The 26,322-nt window shown below is 35.1% G+C and overlaps 1 protein-coding gene across 3 annotated transcripts in view; it reads left to right on the top strand.

Annotated features, from left to right (window-relative positions):
- Positions 1 to 26,322, top strand: part of LOC111156127 (FAT atypical cadherin 4) — a 179,872-nt gene that overhangs the window by 130,168 nt on the left and 23,382 nt on the right. For 2 of the 3 annotated variants that reach the window (XM_022516772.1, XM_022516781.1), the window contains exons 8-10: positions 4,344 to 4,594; positions 7,068 to 11,417; positions 22,101 to 22,205. In XM_022516772.1, the coding sequence (XP_022372480.1) occupies positions 4,344 to 4,594; positions 7,068 to 11,417; positions 22,101 to 22,205 (4,706 nt within the window). The remainder of the gene's footprint in view (positions 1 to 4,343; positions 4,595 to 7,067; positions 11,418 to 22,100; positions 22,206 to 26,322) is intronic. The other variant, XM_022516792.1, reaches the window with a different exon arrangement.

The raw sequence follows: 26,322 nt of genomic DNA, 5'->3' as shown, positions 1-26,322 counted from the left end.
TTAAGCACAGAAGGGGTGGAGAGAACGACGTACTCAAGGCTATCTGAAGAAATCAGTAGAAGCTTTGGGTAATTAATGATTTTTGGAAAGACTGAGAAGCAGCTGATCAACGAATAAGGGATGAAAGACCTTCTAGGCATAGACAATAGCAGGCGTAAGGTCAGGGAATGTTGCAGAAGCATAGTGTCAGGGAAGCAAAGCTGCTTGGCATGGTTGGTGTGGGTGAGGAATGGGCCTCGTATACCACATGAAAAATTCACACTCCTGTCTGTATCTAATGGGAGAAAAAACTGAAGTGTTTAAACTGGGCAATAACATGACTAGTTTACATTTTATGGTAATTCATCACTCAGTGTTGTAGGAAGTGATCTGGAGGAAGCCAAGCCTGGGTCAGTGCATGAAAGAGCAGTGGCAGTAATCTGAACCAGCTTGGGCGTCCAGAGGCTCAGCTTTAACAGTGATACCCCCTTCCTCAGAATCTTTCAGCTTCCACTTTGCTATGGCATAATGCCCAGTCTCCATATTCCGGTCACTCCATAAAAGGCCCCAGTTTATTCTGCCCCAGTCCTCAGCACATAGCCTAACTTGCAGGCTCCCTGGATCACTTTCTGCTCCTGGGAAAAGAATCTGTGCTTTCCGAAGCCTATGGCCTTGTTCAGGTTCTTCTGTGTCCTAGATCAGGGTTCTGTGAACTGTAGTCCGTAGGCTAGATTTGGCCCAGTGCCTGCATTTGTAAATAAAGTTGCATTGGAATAAAGCCATGCCCGCTCATGTATGTCTTGTCCACGGCTGCTTTTGTACTTCAGTGGCAAGTTGAGTATTGTAGCAGAGCTCTTCTGGCCTCCAAAGCCATATGCACTAACGCTGGCCTTTTACAGAAAAAAAAATCTGCTGACTCCTGACCTGGAATAGCTTTCTCCCTTTTCACCGCTATTGTAAGATGGGTAGCCCCTTTAAGATCCAGCTTCAATTTTGCCTTCCTCAAGGAAAGCTTTCTTTTAATCATTCCACTCAAAAGCGGTCTCTGCGGCTTTTGAAGACCTAGAGCAGTGCTTCTGGACAGTTTCATAACACTCAAATGTATTGCCTGGTTTTGTACTTATTTTTCTTTCTCTCTTTCTTCTATCTAGGATGTAAGCTTGAGGGCAAGATTTGTGCCTTCTAATCCATATATCTTTTAGTCTGCCTATCCATTTAACTCAGTATGTAGGTGGATTATAATAGATTATATATGACAGATTATTAAATTATAACTACATATGTATATATGCTCTGTTATGTGTGTAATCTTAGACTTTTAATTCTCAGAAAGTACCAATTACAATTCCAAATGCATTTCACATGATATTACATTCAATATTCAAGACTACGAAGTGAAAGGAATGTATATGTGATCCACACTTTATAGGTGGAAAGAAAAGTCTTAGCAAGGTTGAGATATTTAATGAATTGAAGTGTTATGAGTCAGGTGAAAATTCATGCCCAAGTGAATCGTGTTTCAAAGTACAGTCTCTTTAACTATTACTAAATTATCATACTCTAGTAACATACTGCACAGTGTTGTATGATTCTAGTAGATCTCAGAAAGAGGCAAAAAAAGGTTAAAAAATCAAATTGGGGTATTTTAGCTTTACAAGTGCAAAAATTATTGATTTAGATTGTAGATAATAATGATGTCAGTTTACACCAATAATTTGAAATAACATTTCTTATTCTTTAATCAGTAAGTAACACATTTGTTGAGTTGCATTGAATCAAATCAATGTAAACCAATGCTACATTGACATGCCTTAAACAAAGAGTCTCCTTTGGCCTTAGCCTGCAGTAATTTCTTGTCTCCATTGGGTCTGTTCAGGCTGCTTTTTACCTCTTTTATACTGTGGTCCAATGGAGCAGGTGTGTGTTGACATCATTAAGACAGAAGTTCCAACTCTACATTTACCATTTTTAGGTGGTATGCTTTGTTGTGCAACTATATGAGTCTCTCTTAGACTCAGATTCCTCATCTATAAAAAATCCAAAACAAAACCAAAGTGTCAGGATTGTTTTGAAGTTAAATGAGAGCATATATAAAATGCCTTGTAGTGTGCTCAGTACACACTAAGAGCACAGTAAGATGCTGCAAATCTTTAAAGACTAACATAGATGTTTAGATGTTAAAAAGATAGCACAAAACCCAATCTAATAGAGTTTATTCCTTAGAAGAAATTAATGTGGACCAGAGAAGGAAAGATCTCTATGTAGGGATGAGAACCAAACCAAGACGGAAGTGATAGAGGGAAGGCAAACCTGGGCATTTATCTTGGCCATCTATCCATTGTGTCCCTTCTAACTGTGTGTGTGTGTGTGTGTGTGTGTGTGTGTGTGTGTGTGTGCGTGTGTGTTTTAACTTATAAGTATAAATTGCATGAAACTGGTATTATAGATATTATGAAACATTACAGAACATTTCATAATTAAAATCAACTTTTGATATACTTCAGAATCAGGTAGTCTAGAAAAAAATCACATTTTAACATGACAATTTATTCTTTAATGTTCAAAAATAGTAAAGATGTTAATTACTTTTACACAAGTAATCATATGCTCCATAGTGTGTATAATAGCATAAAATAAAGAATAAGAATTTATAGTACAAGATTTCATTATGCATTATTTCATTAAACCTGGACAAGAACTCACATCATTTACCTTTCAGCACATTGCTCTTTCTTTATACACCATGGTCTTGTCATATACAAAAATCCAAATCTAAATTTGAATGCATTTTTCATTACTCTAATTTTATTTTTATTTGTGAATGATTGAAGGGATATTTAATTGACCCTGATCTTTGCTGTCAAAGAGCTGTAAAAAAGTTTATGATGCTGTGAATTACTCTTTTTACCCTGTGAAGTTATTTGGCAATTTCTACATCCACTGATGTAGGGAAACAGGATTCCCCAGAATAAAATCACTCAATTCTCATAATTCAGATTCTTACAGAATTTATTGAAGAGGTAGAACAATTTGGTTACCTCATGAGTCTGAATTTCTAACTTTAAGAATTCAATTATAAGCCTCGGATATTTTTATTTTGACAAAGGAACTAGATGTCTAGTGCGTAAGGGCAGTAATTATACTGTATAAAGAGTCACTTCTGGTCCAGGAAAAGCTGTTCTTATTTACTCTTGAACCTGGCATGTGGGTGTGCCAAAAAGTGTTAAAAATCTGAGTGATATCAAGTACTTTATAAATACTAAAGTCATTTCTCAGCCAAAACTCCCTCTCTACTTTTTTTCTTCCATTTTGCTACCATTTTATAGGACTTCTATTTTTTAAAAAATATCAGCTCCCCAACAGTTCATTATTTCTCTAAAAAGGGATGAAAATGCTGAAATGTTTGTTTTAAACTGTGAGCTTAATGGAAGGAATGTACACTCTACTTGCAGCAATGTAGGCCTTTTTTTACTGTCTCTGGTAGATACTTACTGTTGCTATGTTTTCATAGGCACAAACCAAACTATAGAAGCATGCTGTAGATTCCAACAAGGGCATTTCTTTGTTGGCATCAAGGAGAAAACTTTTAAAGACATCCATTTCCTTGCCACTCTCCAACCTTAAAAACAATGGGCCACAGCCAGCTTCTAAACCTTCAAGCTTAGCTACTTCTTTTCTAGCTTCTTCTTTATGAAGAAGAGGGAAGCTATTCTCAGTGGAAACTCTTGCCTATTAACCAATGTGGTTAGCATCAGAATACCCATGAAAATGTCATACCTCTCCTGACAACAGGAAAGAAAAGCATAGCCATATGAGGAATGACAAATGAGAGAATTAGTAAGTAGGAATGTCTTTGTATAAATAATCTGTTCTTTAGTTGTTCTGGGTAGTCAATGGACGTCAAATAGAGTGCTTTGTCTTTAAAATAAGATCTTCAACTGATCTCTGGTTTATTGTGGTACACAGCAGAAATATAACTTTTTAGATTCATTTAACAGATGTTCATTTGTGATCCTGGCCACTAACCACAATATTAGAGCAAGGCCCTGGTTTATGCTTTCAGGTTCACTTATTTAAAACACAATAGTCTCCTGGGTATATTTTGGGGCCTTGCATGATCCAAGAAATTTATAGAACTTGTGAGAACCTGCTTGAGCTCACTAGACATTTCACAGTGAAGATTGTCAATTAGATGTTCACATAAAATTTGAAATATTTATCTTCTAGCCATATTCTTTAACTGTTGTGTGATCATACATCTAGTGATTAATTTTTTTACATTTCTGTCTCAGTTTTTAAATTTTAGTGAATAGATGCTACAACATAATAACCAGAAAAAACCCACCCATCTCTGCTCTCTTTAGTTACAGGATCATTGGTGGAAACTCTCAGTTCACCATCAACCCATCCACGGGACAAATCATCACAAGTGCATTGCTAGACAGGGAAACAAAAGAGAATTATACGTTAGTTGTGATTTCCAGTGATGCTGGATCCCCAGAACCTCTTTCCAGTTCTACCAGTGTGCTCGCCACTGTGACTGACGTCAATGACAATCCGCCGAGATTTCAGCATCATCCATACGTTACACACATCCCGTCTCCTACTCCTGCAGGTAATGAAGCCAACTCTGAGGTCTCATGCATTAATGCAAACTATATACATTGGGCGTTTTCTATAAATGCATTTCTGTTACTTTTACATGAATATTTCTGATATAGCCTAGGTTTGGAAAACTTCTAAAATCCAGCTTGTTTCAACTAATGAAATTGAAGGAACATTGAATCTCGAATTAATTCTTTTATCCTATGCCAGTTGTGTTTAAAGATTTTATAATTGCTACAGCTTTCCTGGTACTTATTTTTTAATATTACTTGAATATTTTCAGATGACTAAAATAGCCACTTTGTAGTCAAGAAGAGTTCTGCCCTGAGATATCATTTGTTTGTAAATTCCCTGAAAGGAGGGATGTTGTTATGTTTCATTTTGTCTTTTCTTTCTTTCTTTCTTTCTTTCTTTCTTTTTCTTTCTTTCTTTCTTTCTTTCTTTCTTCCATATCTTAGCACTTGAAACATCTGGGAAGTAGTAAGCATTCAACTATATTTGTTGATAGAAAATAAATATTTGGGGCGCCTGGGTGGCTCAGTGGGTTAAAGCCTCTGCCTTCAGCTTGGGTCATGATCTCAGGGTCTTGGGATCGAGCTCCACATCGGGCTCTCTGCTCAGCAGGAAACCTGCTTCTCCCTCTCTCTCTCTGCCTGCCTCTCTGCCTACTGTGATCTCTGTTTGTCAAATAAATAAATAAAATCTTAAAAAAAAAAGAAAAGAAAAGAAATATTTTACTTCAATCCCTCATAGATAGGTTTTCAAAAATATTTAATAAGTGAATACTTCTAATGAATTATTCTTATTAATATTTTATTGCAGTTTTGGTGGATGAAGGTTTTATGTTAGTAAGTTTATAAAGACATTAATGACCACTTTCATATGACAATATGCATTTCTTTTTCTTCATTTAAATTCAGTTTGGTTTTATTTGCTTGTTTATAAAGAATGGCAAGCTCTCTTAAGAACTGCACAAATAATCTGCCATTTGTAATATTTGAGATGCATTTCCAAACAGGAAAATATACAAATATAGGTCAAAATTAATTTGATCTGCCTTGCTTTAAAATATTTTTAATTAAGGGCGCCTGGGTGGCTCAGTGGGTTAAGCCTCTGCCTTCGGCTCAGGTCATGATCTCAGGGTCCTGGGATCGAGTCCTGCATCGGGCTCTCTGCTCGGCGGAGAACCTGCTTCCTCCTCTATCTCTCTCTCTGCCTGCCTCTCTGCCTACTTGTGATCTCTCTCTGTGAAATAAATAAATAAAATTAAAAAAAATATATATATATATATTTTTTTTTTTAATTAGAAGGAAAAATAAATGGATCCAGGATTTCTCCTCTCATTGATCTTTGATCTTATATTCACTTGAGAATGTCAAATTGATATCAATTTAAAGTATGAAATGCATAAATTTTTGTGCCAATTTTTTATCAAAAGGAAATGTCAGTATCAAAGTCATATATGCTTGATGAAGGCCTTTAGCTGAAATGATGCTGGCAGGCATGATTCTAATTACATCTAATGTGTGGTGATGCAATGTAACATCCCCTATAAAGACTGTGTATGTAATGCTGAAGCATCTTTTCCTCATTAGACTTATTATAATTAATCAGAATCACTAACCTTAATAAAAGTCTTTTCACTTTTGTCACAAACTTTACTGTAGGGGTATGAGTGCAGGTTTGGAAAAGGTTTCTGAATGAGTATATCAAAAACATGTCCTTATGGCAGTTTTTCTGCATATTCCTGTTATAATCCTCCTGTTACAATCTGTTCTTTTGGCATTCGTCCCAAGCACTAACTTTTGGAATCCAAATTGAGTCCATTCTTCCTCAGTTCTTATTTTATACTACTTTATAATTGTTCTAATTGATTTCTGGATTATATATATATATATATATATACATATATATATATATAAAATCTCCATGTGATAATAGCTCACAGATAAAAGAATGCTACTAAGAACAGTGGATATAAAGAATCAAAATAATTTTCTAAAACAAATTAAAAATTTTGTTGATGTGATTACCTATATGGCAATTCAAAGATGTTTTAAGACATAACAGAGCAATTATCTTTTCTCATTGGGTAGAAACAGAGCTTTTAACAGAGCTCCTCTAGTATCATGTTTGTTGGAAGTTGTGTTATATACAGATTTTCCTCCAAGGAACTATAATTCTGAATGATTAGGCATTGCTCTTCCCTGTGCTTCTCTCAAAGGCATACTGAAAAATATTAAATCCAGTAGACCATATGGGTTTTAGTTAGAAAATGGCAGGTCAGTCCCTGAAGACTACCATTACATAGATTTGACTTGGGAACCTTAGAGATAATATAGGAGTTACTGTTCTCCCCCAGTAATCATGAGAAAGTAAAGTGATATTAGGGAGCAATATAATATTTTGTATACGTTAATCTACTAGCAAATGTTTTATTTGGATTTCGTGTGATTGTAACTGCACACTTCCTCTTTTCATAGGTTCCTTCGTCTTTGCAGTTACAGTCACAGATGCTGATATTGGACCCAATTCTGAACTGCATTATTCTCTTTCGGGTAGAAACTCTGAAAAATTTCACATTGACCCACTGAGAGGAGCTATTATGGCAGCTGGACCACTAAATGGGGCTTCAGAAGTGACATTTTCTGTACATGTAAAAGACGGTGGCTCATTTCCAAAGACAGATTCTACAACAGTGACTGTTAGATTTGTGAACAAGGCAGATTTCCCTAAAGTCAGAGCCAAAGAACAGACTTTCATGTTTCCTGAAAACCAGCCAGTTGGCACTCTTGTCACCACCATTACAGGGTCCTCCTTGAGAGGAGAACCTTTGTCCTATTATATTGCAAGTGGAAACCTTGGCAATACATTCCAAATCGATCAATTAACAGGGCAGGTGTCCATTAGTCAACCTCTGGATTTTGAAAAGATACAAAAATATGTCATATGGATAGAAGCCAGGGATGGAGGCTTCCCTCCTTTATCCTCTTATGAGAAACTTGACTTAACAGTCTTAGATGTCAATGATAATTCCCCAGTTTTTAAGGAAGATCCATTTGTATCTGAAATATTGGAAAATCTTTCTCCTCGAAAAATACTTACTATTTCAGCGACAGATAAGGACAGTGGACCCAATGGACAGTTAGATTATGAAATTGTTAGTGGTAACAAAGAACACAGTTTCACTATTAACCATGCCACTGGTGAAATTAGAAGCATTCGGCCATTAGACAGGGAAAAAATATCACAGTATGTGCTTACCATAAAGTCTTCAGACAAAGGCTCCCCTTCTCAGAGTACCTCAGTAAAAGTCATTATTAACATCTTGGATGAAAATGATAATGCCCCTAGGTTTTCTCAGATATTCAGTGCCTATATTCCTGAAAATTCCCCGTTAGGCTACACAGTTACACGAGTCACAACTTCTGATGAAGACATTGGTATAAATGCAATCAGTAGATATTCTATAACAGACACAAGTCTTCCATTTACAATTAATCCCAGCACAGGAGATATTGTAATAAGTAGACCTTTAAATAGAGAAGATACGGACCGTTACAGAATCCGAGTTTCTGCACATGATTCTGGGTGGACTGTAAGTACAGATGTGACAATATTTGTGACGGACATCAATGACAACGCTCCAAGATTTAGCAAACCCTCTTACTACTTAGATTGCCCTGAACTTCCTGAAATTGGCTCCAAAGTGACTCGGGTATCTGCAACAGATCCTGATGAGGGATCAAATGGACAAGTGTTTTATTTTATAAAATCTCAGTCAGAGTACTTTAGGATTAATGCCACCACTGGAGAGATTTTCAATAAACAGGTCTTAAAATACCAGAACGTCAGTGGCTTCAGTAATGTGAACATCAACAGACATAGTTTTATAGTGACATCTTCAGATCGAGGTAATCCCTCGTTACTTAGTGAGACAACAGTTACCATCAACACAGTGGACAGTAATGATAATGCACCACAATTTCTTAAACCTAAATATTTTACTCCGGTCACCAAAACTGTTAAAGTTGGTACTAAGTTAATCAAAGTTACTGCAGTCGATGACAGAGATTTTGGTGTGAATTCTGAGGTGGAATATTTGATTTCTAATGGAAATCAGTTTGGAAAATTTAAGTTAGACAATAGTACAGGGTGGATTTTGGTGGCATCTTCGCTCATTTCTGACTTGAATCAAAACTTTCTGATCACTGTCACTGCAAGAGATAAAGGAAACCCTCCACTTTCATCCCAAGCCACTGTTCAAATAATTGTCACCGAGGAAAACTACCATACACCTGAATTCTCTCAAAGTCACATGAGTGCAACCATCCCAGAAAGCCACAGTATCGGGGCCGTAGTCAGAACTGTTTCTGCAAGAGACAGAGATGCAGCCATGAATGGCTTGATTAGGTACAGTATTTCTTCAGGAAATGAAGGAGGCATTTTTGCCATCAATTCCTCCACAGGTGTATTAACACTAGCCAAAGCACTTGATTATGAGTTATGCCAGAAACATGAAATGACGGTTAGCGCGACAGATGGAGGATGGGTTGCAAGAACTGGTTACTGCAGTGTGACTGTAAATGTGATTGATGTGAACGACAATTCTCCGGTATTCTTCCCTGATGAATACTTCCCTACTGTTTTGGAAAATGCCCCAAGTGGAACAACAGTCATCCACTTAAATGCAACAGATGCTGACTCTGGAACCAACGCTGTGATTGCATACACTGTACAGTCATCTGACAGTGACCTGTTTGTCATTGATCCTAACACAGGAGTCATCACCACTCAAGGCTTCTTGGATTTTGAAACCAAACAGAGTTACCATCTTACTGTGAAAGCCTTCAATGTCCCTGATGAGGAAAGGTGCAGTTTTGCCACTGTTAATATACAATTAAAAGGGACGAATGAATATGTGCCTCGCTTCGTTTCCAAACTTTACTATTTTGAGATCTCAGAAGCAGCTCCTAAAGGTACTATTGTTGGAGAAGTGTTTGCCAGTGACCGTGATTTGGGCACTGATGGGGAGGTACACTATTTGATTTTTGGTAACAGCCGAAAGAAGGGTTTCCAGATCAATAAGAAGACTGGACAGATTTATGTTTCTGGACTTCTTGATAGGGAAAGAGAAGAAAGGGTATCTTTGAAGGCGTTGGCCAAGAATTTTGGTAGCATCAGGGGTGCAGATATCGATGAAGTCACTGTAAACATCACTGTGCTTGATGCCAATGACCCACCCATTTTTAGTTTAAATATCTACAGCGTTCAGATCAGTGAAGGGGTCCCCACTGGGACTCACGTGACATTTGTCAGTGCCTTTGACTCAGACTCTGTCCCCAGCTGGAGCAGGTTCTCTTACTTCATTGGATCAGGGAATGAAAATGGTGCCTTTTCCATTAATCCACAAACAGGACAGATCACTGTCACTGCGGAATTAGATAGAGAAACCCTACCTATCTATAATCTCACAGTTTTGGCTGTTGATTCAGGGACCCCTTCAGCTACAGGAAGTGCCTCCCTGCTAGTTACCCTCGAAGATATAAATGATAATGGACCTATGTTGACCATCAGCGAAGGTGAAGTTATGGAAAACAAACGGCCGGGAACTCTGGTGATGACACTTCAGTCTACTGATCCCGATCTCCCTCCCAATCAAGGTCCCTTTACCTATTACTTGCTGAGCACAGGTCCTGCTACCAGTTATTTTAGTCTGAACACTGCTGGAATTCTGAGCACAACCAGAGAGATTGACAGAGAACAGATTGCAGACTTCTATCTGTCTGTGATTACTAGGGATTCTGGTGTTCCCCAAATGTCTTCCACAGGAACCGTGCATATCACTGTTATAGACCAAAATGATAATCCTTCCCAGTCTCGGACTGTGGAGATATTTGTTAATTATTATGGCAATTTGTTTCCTGGTGGGATTTTAGGTTCTGTGAAGCCACAGGATCCGGATGTGTTAGACACCTTCCACTGCTCCCTTACTTCGGGAGTTACAAGCCTGTTCAGTATTCCAAGGGGTACTTGTGATCTAAATTCACAGCCGAGGTCAACAGATGGCACATTTGATCTCACTGTCCTTAGCAATGATGGAGTTCACAGCACAGTCACGAGCAATATCCGAGTTTTCTTTGCTGGATTTTCTAACTCTACAGTGGATAACAGCATCCTACTGCGTCTCAATGTTCCAACAGTAAAGGACTTCCTGACTAACCACTACCTTCATTTTCTACGCATTGCTGGCTCCCAACTGACAGGCCTAGGGACTGCTGTGCAACTTTATGGTGCATATGAGGAGAACAATAAAACGTTTCTTTTAGCAGCCGTGAAGCGGAACAATAATCAGTATGTGAATCCCAGTGGTGTAGCCACCTTCTTTGAAAGCATCAAAGAGATCCTTCTCCGGCAGAGTGGAGTAAAGATAGAATCTGTGGACCATGACTCATGTATTCATGGCCCATGCCAGAATGGAGGGAGCTGTATAAGAAGACTGGCTGTGAGCTCTGTATTAAAGAGCCATGAGAGTCTTCCTGTCATCATTGTAGCAAATGAACCTCAGCAGCCTTTCTTATGCCAGTGTCTGCCAGGTTACGCTGGTAGCTGGTGTGAAATAGATATAGACGAATGCCTTCCATCACCTTGCCACAATGGTGGGACCTGTCACAATTTAGTAGGAGGATTTTCCTGCAGCTGCCCAGACGGCTTCACTGGCAGGGCCTGTGAGAGAGATATCAACGAGTGCCTGTCGGGTCCGTGCAGGAACGGTGCTGTCTGCCAAAATGTTCCAGGAAGCTTCAGCTGTGTTTGCAAAACGGGATACACAGGTATGATGGTGTTTGGCTCTTTCCCTAAGACTTTAGCTGTGTCAAGTATAACAGAAAGCAGTGGATTTTGTCATTTTTTTAATGATTTTCTCTAACAACGGGCATAATCATAGCTCATGTTTCAAACACTTACTACTGGCCGACGCTGTTGTAGTCACTTTATCTGTATTTATTTTATTTACTTCTTACAAGAAACCTATGAGGTTAGGATAATTATTTTCCAGTTTTTACAGAAAAGAAGCTGAAGCAGAGGGCAGGTAAGTCAGTTTTCTGAGGCAACCCAGATTTGCCACAGCGTCAGGTGGTAAGCCTACACAGTTATTTCCAGAGTTTGAGCTCTTAGTCAATCTGTTAAGTGTCTTGTACAAGAGCGAAAAGGGTATAATATCTTCAAATGGGAGTGTTCCAAAGTTAAAAGGACATACTATGTTTAAAGCCTAAGACCCAGACTACTTTATGTCCTAATTAACTGTTAACAATTAGTGCTGTTTGATTCTTCTATCATCACCACTTTTATGATCTTTTAAGATCATTGTCATCATTATTACTGAAATATGATCCACACTGTCACAATAGAGCAAAAGCAGTGTTTTAAGATTGAAATTAAAATGCCTTGTTATTTCTACTGTCAGGTAGAAAGCATAATAATAGCCGACTTCTTTGGTAAGCCACAACAAAACTGAAGCATAATTTACCTTGGCATTTTAGAAGCATAATAAAATATAGGACAGCAAATACGTTTCACTAGTCTTTGGCATCTTAATAAGATATGGTGTGCAAATTACAAATATCTCTATTGGTTTCTATATCTATCATCTATCTATCTACCTACCTATCATCTATCTATCTATCTATCTATTTATCTATCTATCCAAAATCTATCTGTTAGCTGATCGGTTGTTGGTACACCTTCAAATGTGTATAAATATTATGCTGTTAATAAGCTTGAGGAGAGAGAAAATTTCTTCTGTAATTTGCGCACTCTACAGTATCGGGCCATATATATTAGATTAGATTGTTCTGCAGTGTTTACAAACACAATTTAAAATACCAGTGAGATAGGTAGAACTAGGATGTATTTTTTAAAATTTGGCAAATAGTTCACAGAATAATACTTCAAAAGAAGTTTTTATAAGAAAATACATTTGGCAGGATGCTTGGGTGGCTTGGTCGGTTAAGTGTCTGCCTTGGGGTCAGGTCATGATTCCAGGGTGCTGGGATCGAGTTCTGCATTGGGCTCCTTGCTCAGCAGGGTGCCTACTTCACCCTCTGCCTCCTGCTCCCCCTGCTTGGGATCTCTCTTTCTGACAAATAAATGAAATCTTTTTTTTTTTTAAGAATATATATTTAGCTATTTTATTTTTTAAAGATTTCTTTATGTATCTGAGAAAGAGAGCATGCATACATGGTGTGGGGAGGGGCACAAGGAGAGAATCTTCAAGCTGACTCCCAACTGAGCATGGAGCCCAACCAGAGGTCAATCAGATGACCCATGAGATCATGATCTGAGCTGAAACCAAGACTTGGACACTTAACTGCCTGAGACACCCAGGTGCCCCACTATATTTTTAAAAAGGTGCCCATCATGTATATACTTATGGTTTCATATTTGAAGAATCAAATTGCTTGATGGTGACATAAAGCAAATTTGAATAAGTCAAAGCAGAATATGCAAGTTTTGCCTACTAATAAAATAATATCCTTGAAATATAAGTGAGGAAAAGGAGCAGCAATAACATGTAATGAAAAGAATAAAAGGATTTTATAGTGTTTGATTTAGCTACAGCTTTTGGGAAGTCATTTAACCTTGCTAACCTTCAATTTCCCTCTCTGCAAAATGAAAATAATCATACTTACTTATCTTTTAAGTTTGTTGTAATAAATAAAGATAACGCTTGTAAAACACCTACCAGAGTGTCCAGCATTCAATAAGTTGCAATGAAATTTAGTAGTATTAGTAGTCATGCTACGTAATGGTAATAATATAGGTGTAGCACAGAATTTCTACAAAGACAAGAAACCTCAGTGGCACAATGTGTGAATCTTTCCCTAGCTGTATTCTTAGCATCCTGAACAATAAGGCTGGATCCATGTAATCACTTCAGAATTTCTAGAAAAATTATTCTTAGTCTTTCCTGCTCCAACCCAAAAAATTTCTTGAGAATTGCTGAGAATTCAGCAATAAAGATTATCTCTTTGTCCATTTTAGTACAATACACTCATTCACACTTAGACTTAAAATGAGTTTATACTTAGTCCTAGAATGAAAAATGTGTGAAGGCATTTGGTAGTAGATAGAGAATAGGGGAACTACCAATGTGTGAGCAAAGGCCCCATATGCTGATTTCAGCATAGATATTGCTTTGTGATTGGGCATAGAGCAAATTCTTCAACATAACTTCCCTCTAGTTTGTTACTTTCTTTGATTTGTTACATTTAAATGTACATTGTATACTTTTCTAAATGTAGTAATTGAAACTTTTAGGAATTCCCCTCTTTTCATTATGAAATATGCATAACATTTATGAAGTTGCTATTTAAAGCCCCGCTTAAAGTTCTTTACATCATAGACATTATTATTCATTTAGTAATTCATTTAGTTCTTCTCAAAATTCAATGAAACTGTATTATTATTATTAAGGCACAAAATATTGTGTCTCTGATGGGTTAAAAGAGATTAAATAACTTGCCTCCACTATGGCACAGAACGTGGTCTAAATAGGTTTTCACTGTGAGCTTGGCTCTAGAGCCTCTTTTTATACATATGTGATTATTCATCACACTTTGGTTTGTATTTGCTATGGAGTATTATGGCAAGCCCATGATATCTTTTAAGAACTTTTGTCCACTATCCTACTGGATATGCACAAAAAGCATATGGGATAGTATATTGGTATGAGATTGGTCAAGAACTGAAATTACTTCCAGACTTCCAGGTAAGAAGGTACTTAATGCTAAGAAATAGCTTGCAAAATCTTTAAACTGACTAAGAATGAAGTTTGGGAAAATTCACCAATAACCTCAGCAATAGGAACACTGTAGGTATTTCAAGAAACCACTGCCAATCATCTTGTCTACCTGCAGTCCTGCAATGAGCGAGTTCCAGAACAATCCCTGCTTTGTCTTCACTCTTCAAATGTCATTCAACTCTCACCCACTGGCAGAATCTAAGCCTGAGCCCTCCTGGAAAAGATAGTTTCGTGTCTTCCAGGTCGTGCAATACAGGATAAGAATGATGCTGAGTGTCAAGAGATAATATCTGGTATAAAAAGAATGTAGAAAATTCAGCTTACATTCTGTGACTCTAGAGCCAGAGCTGCCAAACAAAGATTGTAGATTGTAACCTCTTTCTGTTAGGAAAGTTATTGGAAGTTACAAAAGTAAGTTGAAATTACTATGGTAGTTTTACATACTGCCCCTCTTCAGAGCTCATTTTAGTCTTCATTCACATAGTTGGAGATAATCCAGCTGATCAAGAATGATGTAAACAAACAAAGTTGAAAGATTAATACAAATCTATTTTTTGAATTCATATAATTCATAGTTTTAAATTCTATGTGCATAGTCCATCCAGTAAAACTACCAGATAATTCAAGTCTGATAGTTTTATTTATTCATTTTGTTTTATAGGAAACAGTATAACAAAAAGCATAGTGACAAAATCTTAATCCATACTGAATGTATTGTTCAAATGTCTTTATCTGTTTAATGTTCTTTGTAAAGGTAATCCCTGAAGAATCATTTTGAGTTAATCCTTCCAGGTAGTCTTTACCAGCTAATGTCACTCAGAAAGATGGAGTAAATGTGTCAAGACATCTTAAAGTGGCTAATCAGAGCTAATGAACCATAAAACAAAACTCTTACTTAAGCATATGTGTACCTCATAGAATGAACTTTTTAAAATATTCAGTCTAGTTAGCTTTACTTTTATTAATGCTAATTAAGTGCTAATGCTTTAGTAAAGCTTTACCCAAGGCCTGTATACACTGAAATGTTTTTTGGACATCAGAACTATTTCCAATCATTTATCTCCTATTTACTTTTTTGAACTTTTACCTGTACTTTTTCAAGGATATTTAAAGTTTGTGGCATTACAAACTGGAACTGTGAGATTTTCTTAACTTTATGGTTTAAATAATCCTTAGATATTACCCCATAAGACACACACACAACCACCACTACCACCACTGTGTATTTCACATAAAGTTAGAAACTGCTCGAAAGACTGGAAGAGTGAGTGGCTTATGCACTGATGAAAACCAAAAATTTTATCCTAAGAATCCTACAGGGAGTGATTGTTAGCTGAACAGAGATTTTAGTGTGAACATCCTGTAAGGGCATAAGTACAAAAATGAATATTACAGAACTACAATAAAAAGATATGAAGGGATATAGTTATTACCACATTGCCACCAGTATATTCCTGAAATATGAATTTATCATATACATTTTTTAAATTTTATTTTAAGTTGGTAACCATAGTATCACATAATACATGTGAAATAAGGAGTTTTTTAAATGAATGAGTGATTTAGAAAGGACGAATTTGTTTGTATAACTTGTGTTTCTGATCTCTTCTTCTTAATTACTGGAAAAATAACCAAAAGGAAATTGAAAAAAAAAATACTGAGACTTCACATTCAGTAACAGTCACTTTATGTTTCATTATTAAAAAACTGTTCTATAGGGATGCCTGGGTGGCTCAGTTGGTTAAGCAGCTGCCTTCGGCTCAGGTCATGATCCCAGCATCCTGGGATCGAGTCCCACATCGGGCTCCTTGTTCTGTGGGGAGCCTGCTTCTCCCTCTGCCTCTGCCTGCCACTCTGTCTGCCTGTGCTTGCTCTCTCTCTCTCTCTCTGACAAATAAGTAAACAAAATCTAAAAAAAAAAAAAAAAACTGTTCTGTAATTTAATTTTATATCATAAATGGAGCTTTGATTCACTGTAATACAGCATGTTAGAAAGAATGAATTGATTTAATATAGTATAGGGCATGTGAAAAATTACTTTCGAGATTTTCACAAGGTTTAATAATACCAGAAATTACATTATTGTCAACATACCTTAGTAAATCAAAAGAAAATATCTTTCATATTATTCATGCCTCAGAAGTTCAGGGGATTCCGGAGAAAATTAGCAGCTTAATAACTACAAATCCAGTATTTCTTTTCCGATACAAATGACATTTCTTGCACTTAATAGAACACTAATTAGCACGATTGTAGTCAGTAACCAATTATCATTTCTCTTCCTGCTCCAGGTATCCACTGCTTGTAGCACAATCCTGCATTAAGTCTTTCAGAGGAATAGATGGTGTTGTAAAATGCAGCATGTAGATAGAGCTTATTTTCAAATCTGGGTCTCTCCTAACAGAATTAGTTCATAGCCCCTTTAACCTTTCCCATCCACTTTCACACATCTGGATGCATTTTAGGTGTGTCTTTTGGAGTAATGCCAGGGTTTATTACCATATGGAGAAGTCTTCCTATGGTCTCAAGTAAGTCCTGATATTTCAGGGGAGGATGAGATTTGTCCATTCATCACTTTTATGACATTTGACAGTATAAATAGGAATTTTTTTCCAGACATATAAAGTTATATACAGGTTGTGCATAGTAATTTTACTGAGAAACTTGGCAAGCATTTGCTTTCATGAAGATGGGAGTCGTAACTGAGTCATTCTTTTAAAATCACAAGTTGTACGTGAATGTTGTCCGTGATCATGTGATCAGAACACCATAGAATATAAACAAAATCTAGTGAATAGATAGGAAATGAAATTTTCTGTGAAATACAGAAGAGTGGCTCATTTCTTATATTCATTGCTTTTCTTTAAAATACAATTTTCAATTTATGAAAGTATTAATAAGAGGCTTCCAGAAGCTTAAATTCTTTTTTCTGCAGAAAACATATTTGTAAGCTTATCATGGATTGTGTGAATGTCATTATACATAATCATCTGTAGTATCATTGAAACTGTATTTTTACATGTTTTAAAATACAAAAGGAAAACAGTTTTTTTTTCCCTTTTGTTTTTCTTACTAGCTCCTCTTAAACATGATATTTTTGCTTTCTTTTGCTGTAAAAAACATAATACTATTCGATTAGGATCTTTAGATGAGCTATCTTCATAGTTCTTTGCACAATAATAGGAAACATTAACAGTGTGAAAAAAGCTACTTTCTGCTAAAATAATAAAAAAGTTTGTAAGCATAAATATTCAGAATAAATATCATGTTAGGAAATCATATTTATTAATAATATAATCAACTTAGATATAAATTGAATTTTGATAGTTTCAGTCTCCCTTCTATCTATGTATAAATACAATAGATCCAAAAATAGTCATTGTTGTGATCTAGTATATGTAATATATTCTAAGAATTATATGTAAATATGTAATATAATCTAAGAAATCATCATATTCTCATAGGGGTTCAAATTTAACAGGTGAGAATAAATTTAGCTCTGCTCTACATAATCAGCATTAAAATGTTCTCTTGGAATGAATGGAATTCAAATGTACAGCCTTTTGCAAAGAACACAGGTGATCACAACAGATTCAGTTTATGAACTCAGCATACCTTCTGCCCCAAACATGAAGATAATATGCTAAATTTCTTTTGTAAATTTAAACTGTAACCTTCGAAAGTCTGTGGATACACTGGCCTCCCATGATCCATTCATTTTCTTTTTCAGTAGTTCCCATTCTCCAAGTTCTAAGAGCTTATACTTCTCGAAGCATACCTCCTTCTATCTATGATGAAAAATTTATATCAACACATTAATTGATGAATATCAGAGCAATGAGACCAGTTTATTCTTGTAAACAGCTGCTATTACAACATATCTTAATAGAACATGGCTTTTTGTGTTCCAGAGATATGGTTACATTTCATTGTGCAAGCCCTATCAGTATACTTGCAAGCCTCAAGGCTCTGACAAATATTGTTAATTGACTTGCAGTATTAATTAAGTTAATGAACTAATTTTGCCTTCATGGTGCACCAACACATCAGATTCTTTTGTAGTAGAAGCATGTTAGAGTAATTCAAACTGCTGCATTCTCTGATAAACATTATGCCATTAACATGAGACTTTAAGTAGATAGATATGTGGAGAACAATACAGAATTTGCTGCTGACTTCTTACTGGATAATAGAGCATGAACTTTCCAAACCCTAGAAATTTGCATTTCAAGGCTGTCCTTTAATTCTTTGTAAAATTATGACATCTTTCCTTCTTATAAAACAGTCTTTTTAATAATAACTTAAATTACAAGACTGGATTTTCAAACTGTGTCTTTGAATCTGGTATGGCAACCTCTTTGAAATTCACTAATTAAAAAAATATATTCATCAAATGGAATACTGAAACCAAATTTTTTGAGTGGTAAATAATTTATATACTCTAACACCAGCATATAAATATGATTATTTTTCTCAAACCCAACAATAAATTGATTTATTTAACTCCTAGCAAAGTCATTTTTTTTACATTTTTTAATATCTATCTTCTAGAGAAAAGTAAGAAAATAAAGCCCTGGCTTAAATTAAAATGCAAAATGGAAGGTTGAATTTTTTTTTCTCTCACTAATGTCTATTTATTTTGTTGTATACTGGAAGAATCAGATTCCATTGAGAATTTATTTTAATTTTCGAAAGAAATTCATTCTCAAACTAATATTTTCTTAGTCTGTAGCTGCTTCTGCCATTTCCATAGTTGTATGTTTTAATATCCAAGAAAGTCTTACTTAATTTGGGTTTCTTTCCATCCTTAATTTTGGACTAACTGAAACAGCCTATAGTCTATATTTACATTAAACACAGGTGCCTATGTTAAATTCTAATTTTGGAAGAGTATGATAACCAATTTATACAAATTACATGAAACTTCCACCTAATGTTCTTTTGTTGTTATTGTTTAAAACAAAATTTTAAAAGGCAGTCTTTTTCAACAGGATTCAAAAGAAGATATATTTGAGATTTATGGTATCAAAGGCTTGTGATTTTATACGCATATTTTTTTGTTAGCGAACATGTATGTCCAAATATTTGCATGACTGCTCATGACAGTGCTCCCTGAATCGGTTACTCTCTGTTCCCCGTTTCAATCTTCCAGAAGTAAAGTTGTAATTTTGCAGCCCACTAACTTGTTTTCATAGTATTAGACTAACCACATAAAAAGTATATTAATCTATGTCCAGCTGATCCTTGAACAACACAGGTTTGAACTATGCAGGTCCAGTTATATGTATATTTTTTTGATAAATACAGCGCTACAGATGTATTTTCTCTTCCTTATCATTTTCTTAATAGCATTTTATTTTCTCTAGCTTACCTTATTGTAAGACAGTATTTAATACATATAACATACAAAATATGTGTTAATCAACTATTTATGTTGTTGGTAAGGGTTCTGGTCAAAGAAGGCTCTTTGTAGTTAACTCTTGGGGGAGTCAAAAGTTATATAGGATTTTCAACTACGAGGGTTGGCTTCTTTAAAATCTCAGCATTGTTCAAGGACAACTGTACTCAATACATGCTACTTTTAATATAATTCTAAAAGAAATTTTGGAAATAGAAAAATGAAACCTTACTTAGTCCAATAGCACATGTGAATGCTCTTATAGTGGAAAAAATGCAAGGACTGGATGTGACTTTCTTGATAGCAAATAAGTTACTAAAAGTACAGCCAATAGGTCTTATTTATTCTCCATTGGGCAATACTAGTACTAATGAAAAAACTCCACTTCTCTAGAGGGATCTGTCAGAAATCCAGTTGGAAAACAACATAGGAGAGAGTTCTATGACAGAGCATCTCTCTGGTGTGATATTGTACAGGCTTATAATAAAGTTGTTCTTCCTGTTTCTCAAATGTAACTTATTGCTACAATACTTAAAACCTAATTTCTGTGCCTCTAGATTGGTAACTTGTTTATTTTCCTTATTTCCCCCTAGAATGGAAAGGTATTCTAAATATGTTACCATTTTGCCTTGTAAGGAAGTTCCCAATTTTGTTTATAAAGAAAAAAATGTTGTTTATGACACTGTGATGTAGAGAAACATGTTTAGTTAACAGTGTCATGGGGTCTGACTCATGCTTATAATTTTAAACTAGAACAACTGTGGCTACATAATCAAGCCACAAAAACAGAAATGAATTAAACAAAACTTTGACTATGTTTTAAGCATAGTAATCATGATGAGATGGATTATCTATGCTCAATATTAAGTCTAGTTGTGCACATAAAACTTACATGTTTTCATAAGATATTTAATAAAGGCATTAGTGCAATCATGCTAAGAAACAGAAAATAGCTTTACAGAAAAAAACTATTTAATTAAACAATTAACCCCCATATTAATTAATAGAAATAAACAAAGAACTCTATAATGTCTCATTGTTTCTGGGATTTGGAAAACTAGAAAGTATTCTAACAAATTATTGAAATAATCTAAAATTTATAGAAAAGTGACATTAGAACACATTTAGATTTACATTAAAAAATGACCACCACCACCACTGTAGGAACAAATAGAACGGGCCATATACTCTACATTGGCCTACCTAGAGGTTAACTATTCAGTTAAAGCTTTGCAAAGCCTGGATATGGGAGCAGACCTACACTTGTCTGTGCCATAGTTTTATAACTTCTTTGGCAAAATATTAGCCTTCAAAAGACTTTTATTCATCTATGAAATGTAAATGTTTTCTGTTGCTTGGATTAATCTCCCCCACTGAAATGGAAATGCAATGTTCTGACACTTACCTGGTGTGTGTGTGTGTGTGTGTGTGTGTGTGTGTGTGTTTTGACTGCCATACCCCATCTTCTAGCCTTCCTGGCCAGTAATAGGCACTCAGTCAATATTAGTTGACTCACTTGAGATGACCTATGAGAATATTTTATAAACTGAAAAATATGCTGGTTAGGTATTAATGTTTTAGGAAAAAGACAAGGTATACATAACCTGTAGCCAAGAATAAATCTTAAGAATTTGAAATATATGATGTGTTTCCCGATTTCTTACTCTGTTTTATAACAGATATGTGCCAGTGAAGTGATATTTCTTGAGAGTGAAAGTATTTTAGTTTGACAGGCTAAATGAGACCATTGCATACCTTTACAAAATCTGAGTTGAGGAAATCTCTACAGTGAGAATTTTACTGCAAAATTTCAAATCTCATTACAGAATTGAAAAAGGAAGTAACATTGACAAGAGAAAATAAATTCAGTGAAAACATTTAAATATGTTCACCATTTGTGATTTTCCAGAAAATAATAGTTCCTTCCAAGATGTAAATTTCCTAACTATTTTATGTAAATTATGTAAATTATTATAATATGTAAATTATTTCTTAACTATTTTAATGCACATCTTTACAATAGGATAACTAAATAAGATTTTGAACTGAGAGATATTCCAATTTTCTCATGTCAAGTAAAATATTCTTACATTTCTTTTCTCCAAGATATGATCTCTCAGAATAAATTTTTTAAATTTTTAAAATTTGTTTTCAGTGTACCAGAATTCATTGTTTATGCACCACACCCAGTGCTCCATGCAATCTGTGCCCTCCTTAATACCCATCACCAGGCTTACCCTTTTACCTATGGTTATGAAGTAATGGTATTAATATGTTTATGCATAAGATTTTTTTAATGAGTTTGATACTTTTCAGGTAAAATGTGTGAATCTTCCATCAACTACTGTGAATGTAACCCCTGCTTTAATGGTGGTTCCTGCCAAAGTGGTGTGGAGTCATACTATTGTCATTGTCCATTTGGTGAGTACAGTTTAGGTGTTGATACAAAATATCAATCTGTTTTGGCTCATGGTTTAGCAATTTTATTTTATCGTGGCCATGAGTGATTAAGAAAATATTAGTTGTTTTACACAGGAGGTTTTAGCAAAATGAAATTACAAATGTTTAATATTGTTTAAAAGTTTACTATGGAAATGCCAGTGAATATATTGCTTCAGTTACTACTAGAAAAGTAATCAACTCAAGATAATTGAATTTGATGTTGTCTCCTCAGGACATTTCCCCTCAAATATTTATGGATGACTTCTTTTTAGCTTGGGACCTATCAAAGAAAAAAATCTTTTAAGCATTATCTGACATCACTCTCTATTTAAAATCTTTAAGGATAATTAACCAAAGTGTTTTCTGTTTTGTTTTGCTGCTTTTCGTTTTTACATTAATTCGACCACTTCTAAAAGAAGGATTCAGTAACTAGACGTGCAGTTTTCATGATATGCTTTTTCTGATACTACCAAATAACTAATCATAATTCAGACTAATGTGTTCTTTTGAGAAAGAGAGTTATTAGAATTTTTCTGTACACATTTATATTTATCCACCATTATGTAATGGACTAAAAGATTCCTTTCAGATCTCAGTTAGATGTTACCCAGCACTGGGACAGCCAAGGACTCAGAACAGCTTTGGACAGAGCTTTTATTTTAACTTGGATTGTTTCATCAGTTTGTGATTACTACTCTACAGTTTGAAGGATACTTTACCCTACAATATATTATTCATCTCCAGATGTCCAACAGTAATTAGAGACCACATCTCTCTCCATAAACAAGAGAGGAGAAAGATGTTTTTCTAGTTTTTTCTTGAGCCATCACTGAGCTGTATGGACTTTCAAAAGGGACTCTCAATGTACGTTGCAAATAGAGCTTAAAAAGAATCTGAGATTTCTAGTAATAGTAAAATATAGTGTTAATTCATTTTGAAATAATTCCGTGACTGTACCTGGTTTTATTTTTATGAAGCACAACATCAATAGAATGATAACGAAAAGCAGAATTTTAGTATCTAATTGTGACAAATGCATTTAGCAATGGTTCTGAGGCCCAGAAATAGAGAGCTTTGTCTAAAGTCAAAAAATGAAAACAAAGCAAAACTACCCCAAGATGATATAGTGACTAGAATACAATTTTATTTTCATCCAGTATGACATTTACAGTATCCTGCTTTTTAAAATTTCTCTGAGATAGTCACCAACAATGCCTCTTAAGCAGTGAAAAGCAGATTAAGGTCAAAATAAGCACAACTTTAGATCTCCCAAAACTTCTTTCACTAATCTCTTATGATCCTAAAAGGTGCTGCTTTCGACAGATAACCACAAGCAGGTTTCATGGCTTAACTTGTGTTTGGAATGAAAGATAAAGGAGTTGGAATAGAAAGTGGACAAAATTAATTTTAAGTGAATGAAGAAAGGTTTTTACATTTTTAAAGATTCCTTTACATTGCAGTTACAAATATGAGGATTTAAGATAATTGTTATCAAACAGAAACCAATCATTGCTGCAGTGTAGCTGAAGCAACAATCATTGCCCATTGGGCAAAAGTATTTTGGGGTCACCCTACCAGAGACCCCCAAGGGACTAGCTCAGCAATATAAATTAGAGACAGATTGCATGCAACTGGCAGTGCAAAATTCTCCCTCCATTTCTTCCAGTGGCAAAAAGCAAAAAAACAAACAAACAAACAAACAAACAAACAAACAAAAAAACCAAAAAACCCATGATTTAAACTTTTACATTGTCAGTTGGCAACAGAAGATTTATAAAAGAAAAGAAAACAGAAAACCTTGTAACAATAATACATGACTTGAGACCAGAGAGATAGAATTAAAAGGACAAAGTATTTTCCTTTTCAAATTGAATGTGGGTGAAACAGGCAAATAGAAATGACAGCTGGAATGCCTCAAACAAATATCTGGAGGTACTTACACATGCATCCTATAAAGCAACATCTTAACTATAATTCTGAAGTTGGAAAAAGAATTAGCACTGTTTACTTTCTCATCAGTGAAAGATTTGTTGTTTGGATTTTTAAGATTTTTTAAGATTTTTATGTTTTTAGATTGTAATTTAGAAAAACATAAAGTCCTTAAGATTTTATAAAGGGAGCCTGTATGATGATAACTTCCTATGTATGTATCTATATATGTGTAACTACCCACACACAGAATATTCCTTATTAGAGTAATTTTAATTAATTTCTCTTGATCTTTATGTAGTTTTATTTCCTGGTATTTCATTTGAAGGGCTATTTTAAAATCTTCCTTAGTTTTTATTTTATTTCAAAAAGAAAAATCTACCTTTCTCTAGAAATAATAACAAAACTCTTTAAGAAGAAAAATATTCCATAAACAAATACTTTCATGTTTGAAATATCTGAATCAATTTGTATCAAGAATCAATTTGAATAAAAATAGAGGACACCTTGCCAGAATCTATATTCTGTCTACATATATTTATATTCAATTTTTTAAAAAGATTTTATTTATTTATTTGAGAGAGAGCACAAGTAGGGGGAGGGGCAGAAGGAGAAGCAGACTTCCCTCTAAGCAGGGAGCCCAATGTGGGGCTCCAACCCAGGACCCTGAGATCATGACCTGAGCTGAAGGCAGATGCTTAACTAACTGAGCCACCCAAGGGTCCTATATTCAATTTTTTAAAGGATTTATTTATTTATGATAAAGAGAGAGTGAGAATGAGCCAGGAAGGGGTAGAGGGAGAGGGAGAAAGAAACTTTAGCCGACTCTGCACTCAGCACAGAGCCTGATGGTGGGCTCTGTTTCATGACCCTGAGATCACCACCTAAGCTGGAACTAAGAGTCAGATGTCTAAGCCACTGGGCCACACAGATATCTCTATATTTAATTTTTAAGCCCATTTTCATATTTTTATTAAAACTTAATCAGGAGAGGCCTGAGAGAACACATAGTACAAATTTATTTTTCCTCAATAATCTATTTCTTTGTATAGTTTATCTTTGCTTTTTCTTTAACTTTGGTTATGCTTTCTGTGTATATAAGTAAGGCATATATGATATAGCAAATGTATATTTAATAAAAATAAACTTTTAAATTTTGTTGTATATATGTTTTATACATTATATAAATTAGAAATATAATACCATGTGATATATAATATATATTTTTGATATACTATATAAATAAATTTATGCATTTGATATACATAATATATATAATTCCTATAATTTCTTTGCTTTTTAACTTCAGTTAATGTTTAAAAATAAATAATATGCATATTTCCTACACATTTATAACGAATATTATCTCAGCCTTAACAAAGCAGGAAAAGATAAACAACTCAAGCTTTTATAGCAGCTTCTAGGCCTCTTTAATTTAAAGAATATTCAGATATAAGATGTGGTGCAGTCAAAACAACTACACAATCAGGGGATTTGGCCTAAAATTTTGGCTCTGTCGCCTATAGTTCTGTGACCTCAGGCAAGTTTTAAATATTCTGTAAAATGATGGTATTAGTTTTTCTAGCTGAACAATTCCCTGACTCTAAATTTAATGCATTTATGAGAGATGTACAGCCAAAATTAAGGAATGGAACCTTTGCAAGTTAATAAGAATCATACTGTATTGGCATGGGTTAATTTTCCAATCATTTGCTACAGTCGACTAATATTTGTGGGAAAAGAATTTTGGCATAGCACTGTAACATCAATAAAACTCATTTTTCAAGTAAAAAAGGAACCAGCCCAAATAAGTGGGAATGCTGGATTTCAGAAAAAGCAGAAGGCTATTTTAAAGTAGCCTGTTGTAAATCATACCCAAAGAAGGTATAAAACAAGAAAGAGATAAAATCTTGAGACAGTTATTTCCTTCTCTAACAGCAATGATTCCCTTCCCTGATCTTACAGCTCTTGAAAATACCATGAAGGGGGCGCCTGGGTGGCTCAGTGGGTTAAAGCCTCTGCCTTTGGCTCAGGTCATGATCCCAGGGTCCTGGGATTGAGCCCCACATCGGGCTCTCTGCTCAGCAGGGAGCCTGCTTCCTCCTCTCTCTCTCTGCCTGCCTCTCTGCCTACTTGTGATCTCTGTCTGTCAAATAAATAAAAATCA

Source organism: Enhydra lutris, unplaced genomic scaffold, assembly GCF_002288905.1.
Source record: "Enhydra lutris kenyoni isolate GAN:26980312 unplaced genomic scaffold, ASM228890v2 scaffoldscaffold3, whole genome shotgun sequence".
In the NCBI taxonomy this organism is placed as follows: domain Eukaryota; kingdom Metazoa; phylum Chordata; class Mammalia; order Carnivora; family Mustelidae; genus Enhydra; species Enhydra lutris.
The sequence above is the reverse complement of the archived record's forward strand: the minus strand, read 5'-3'. Positions and strand labels throughout refer to the sequence as shown.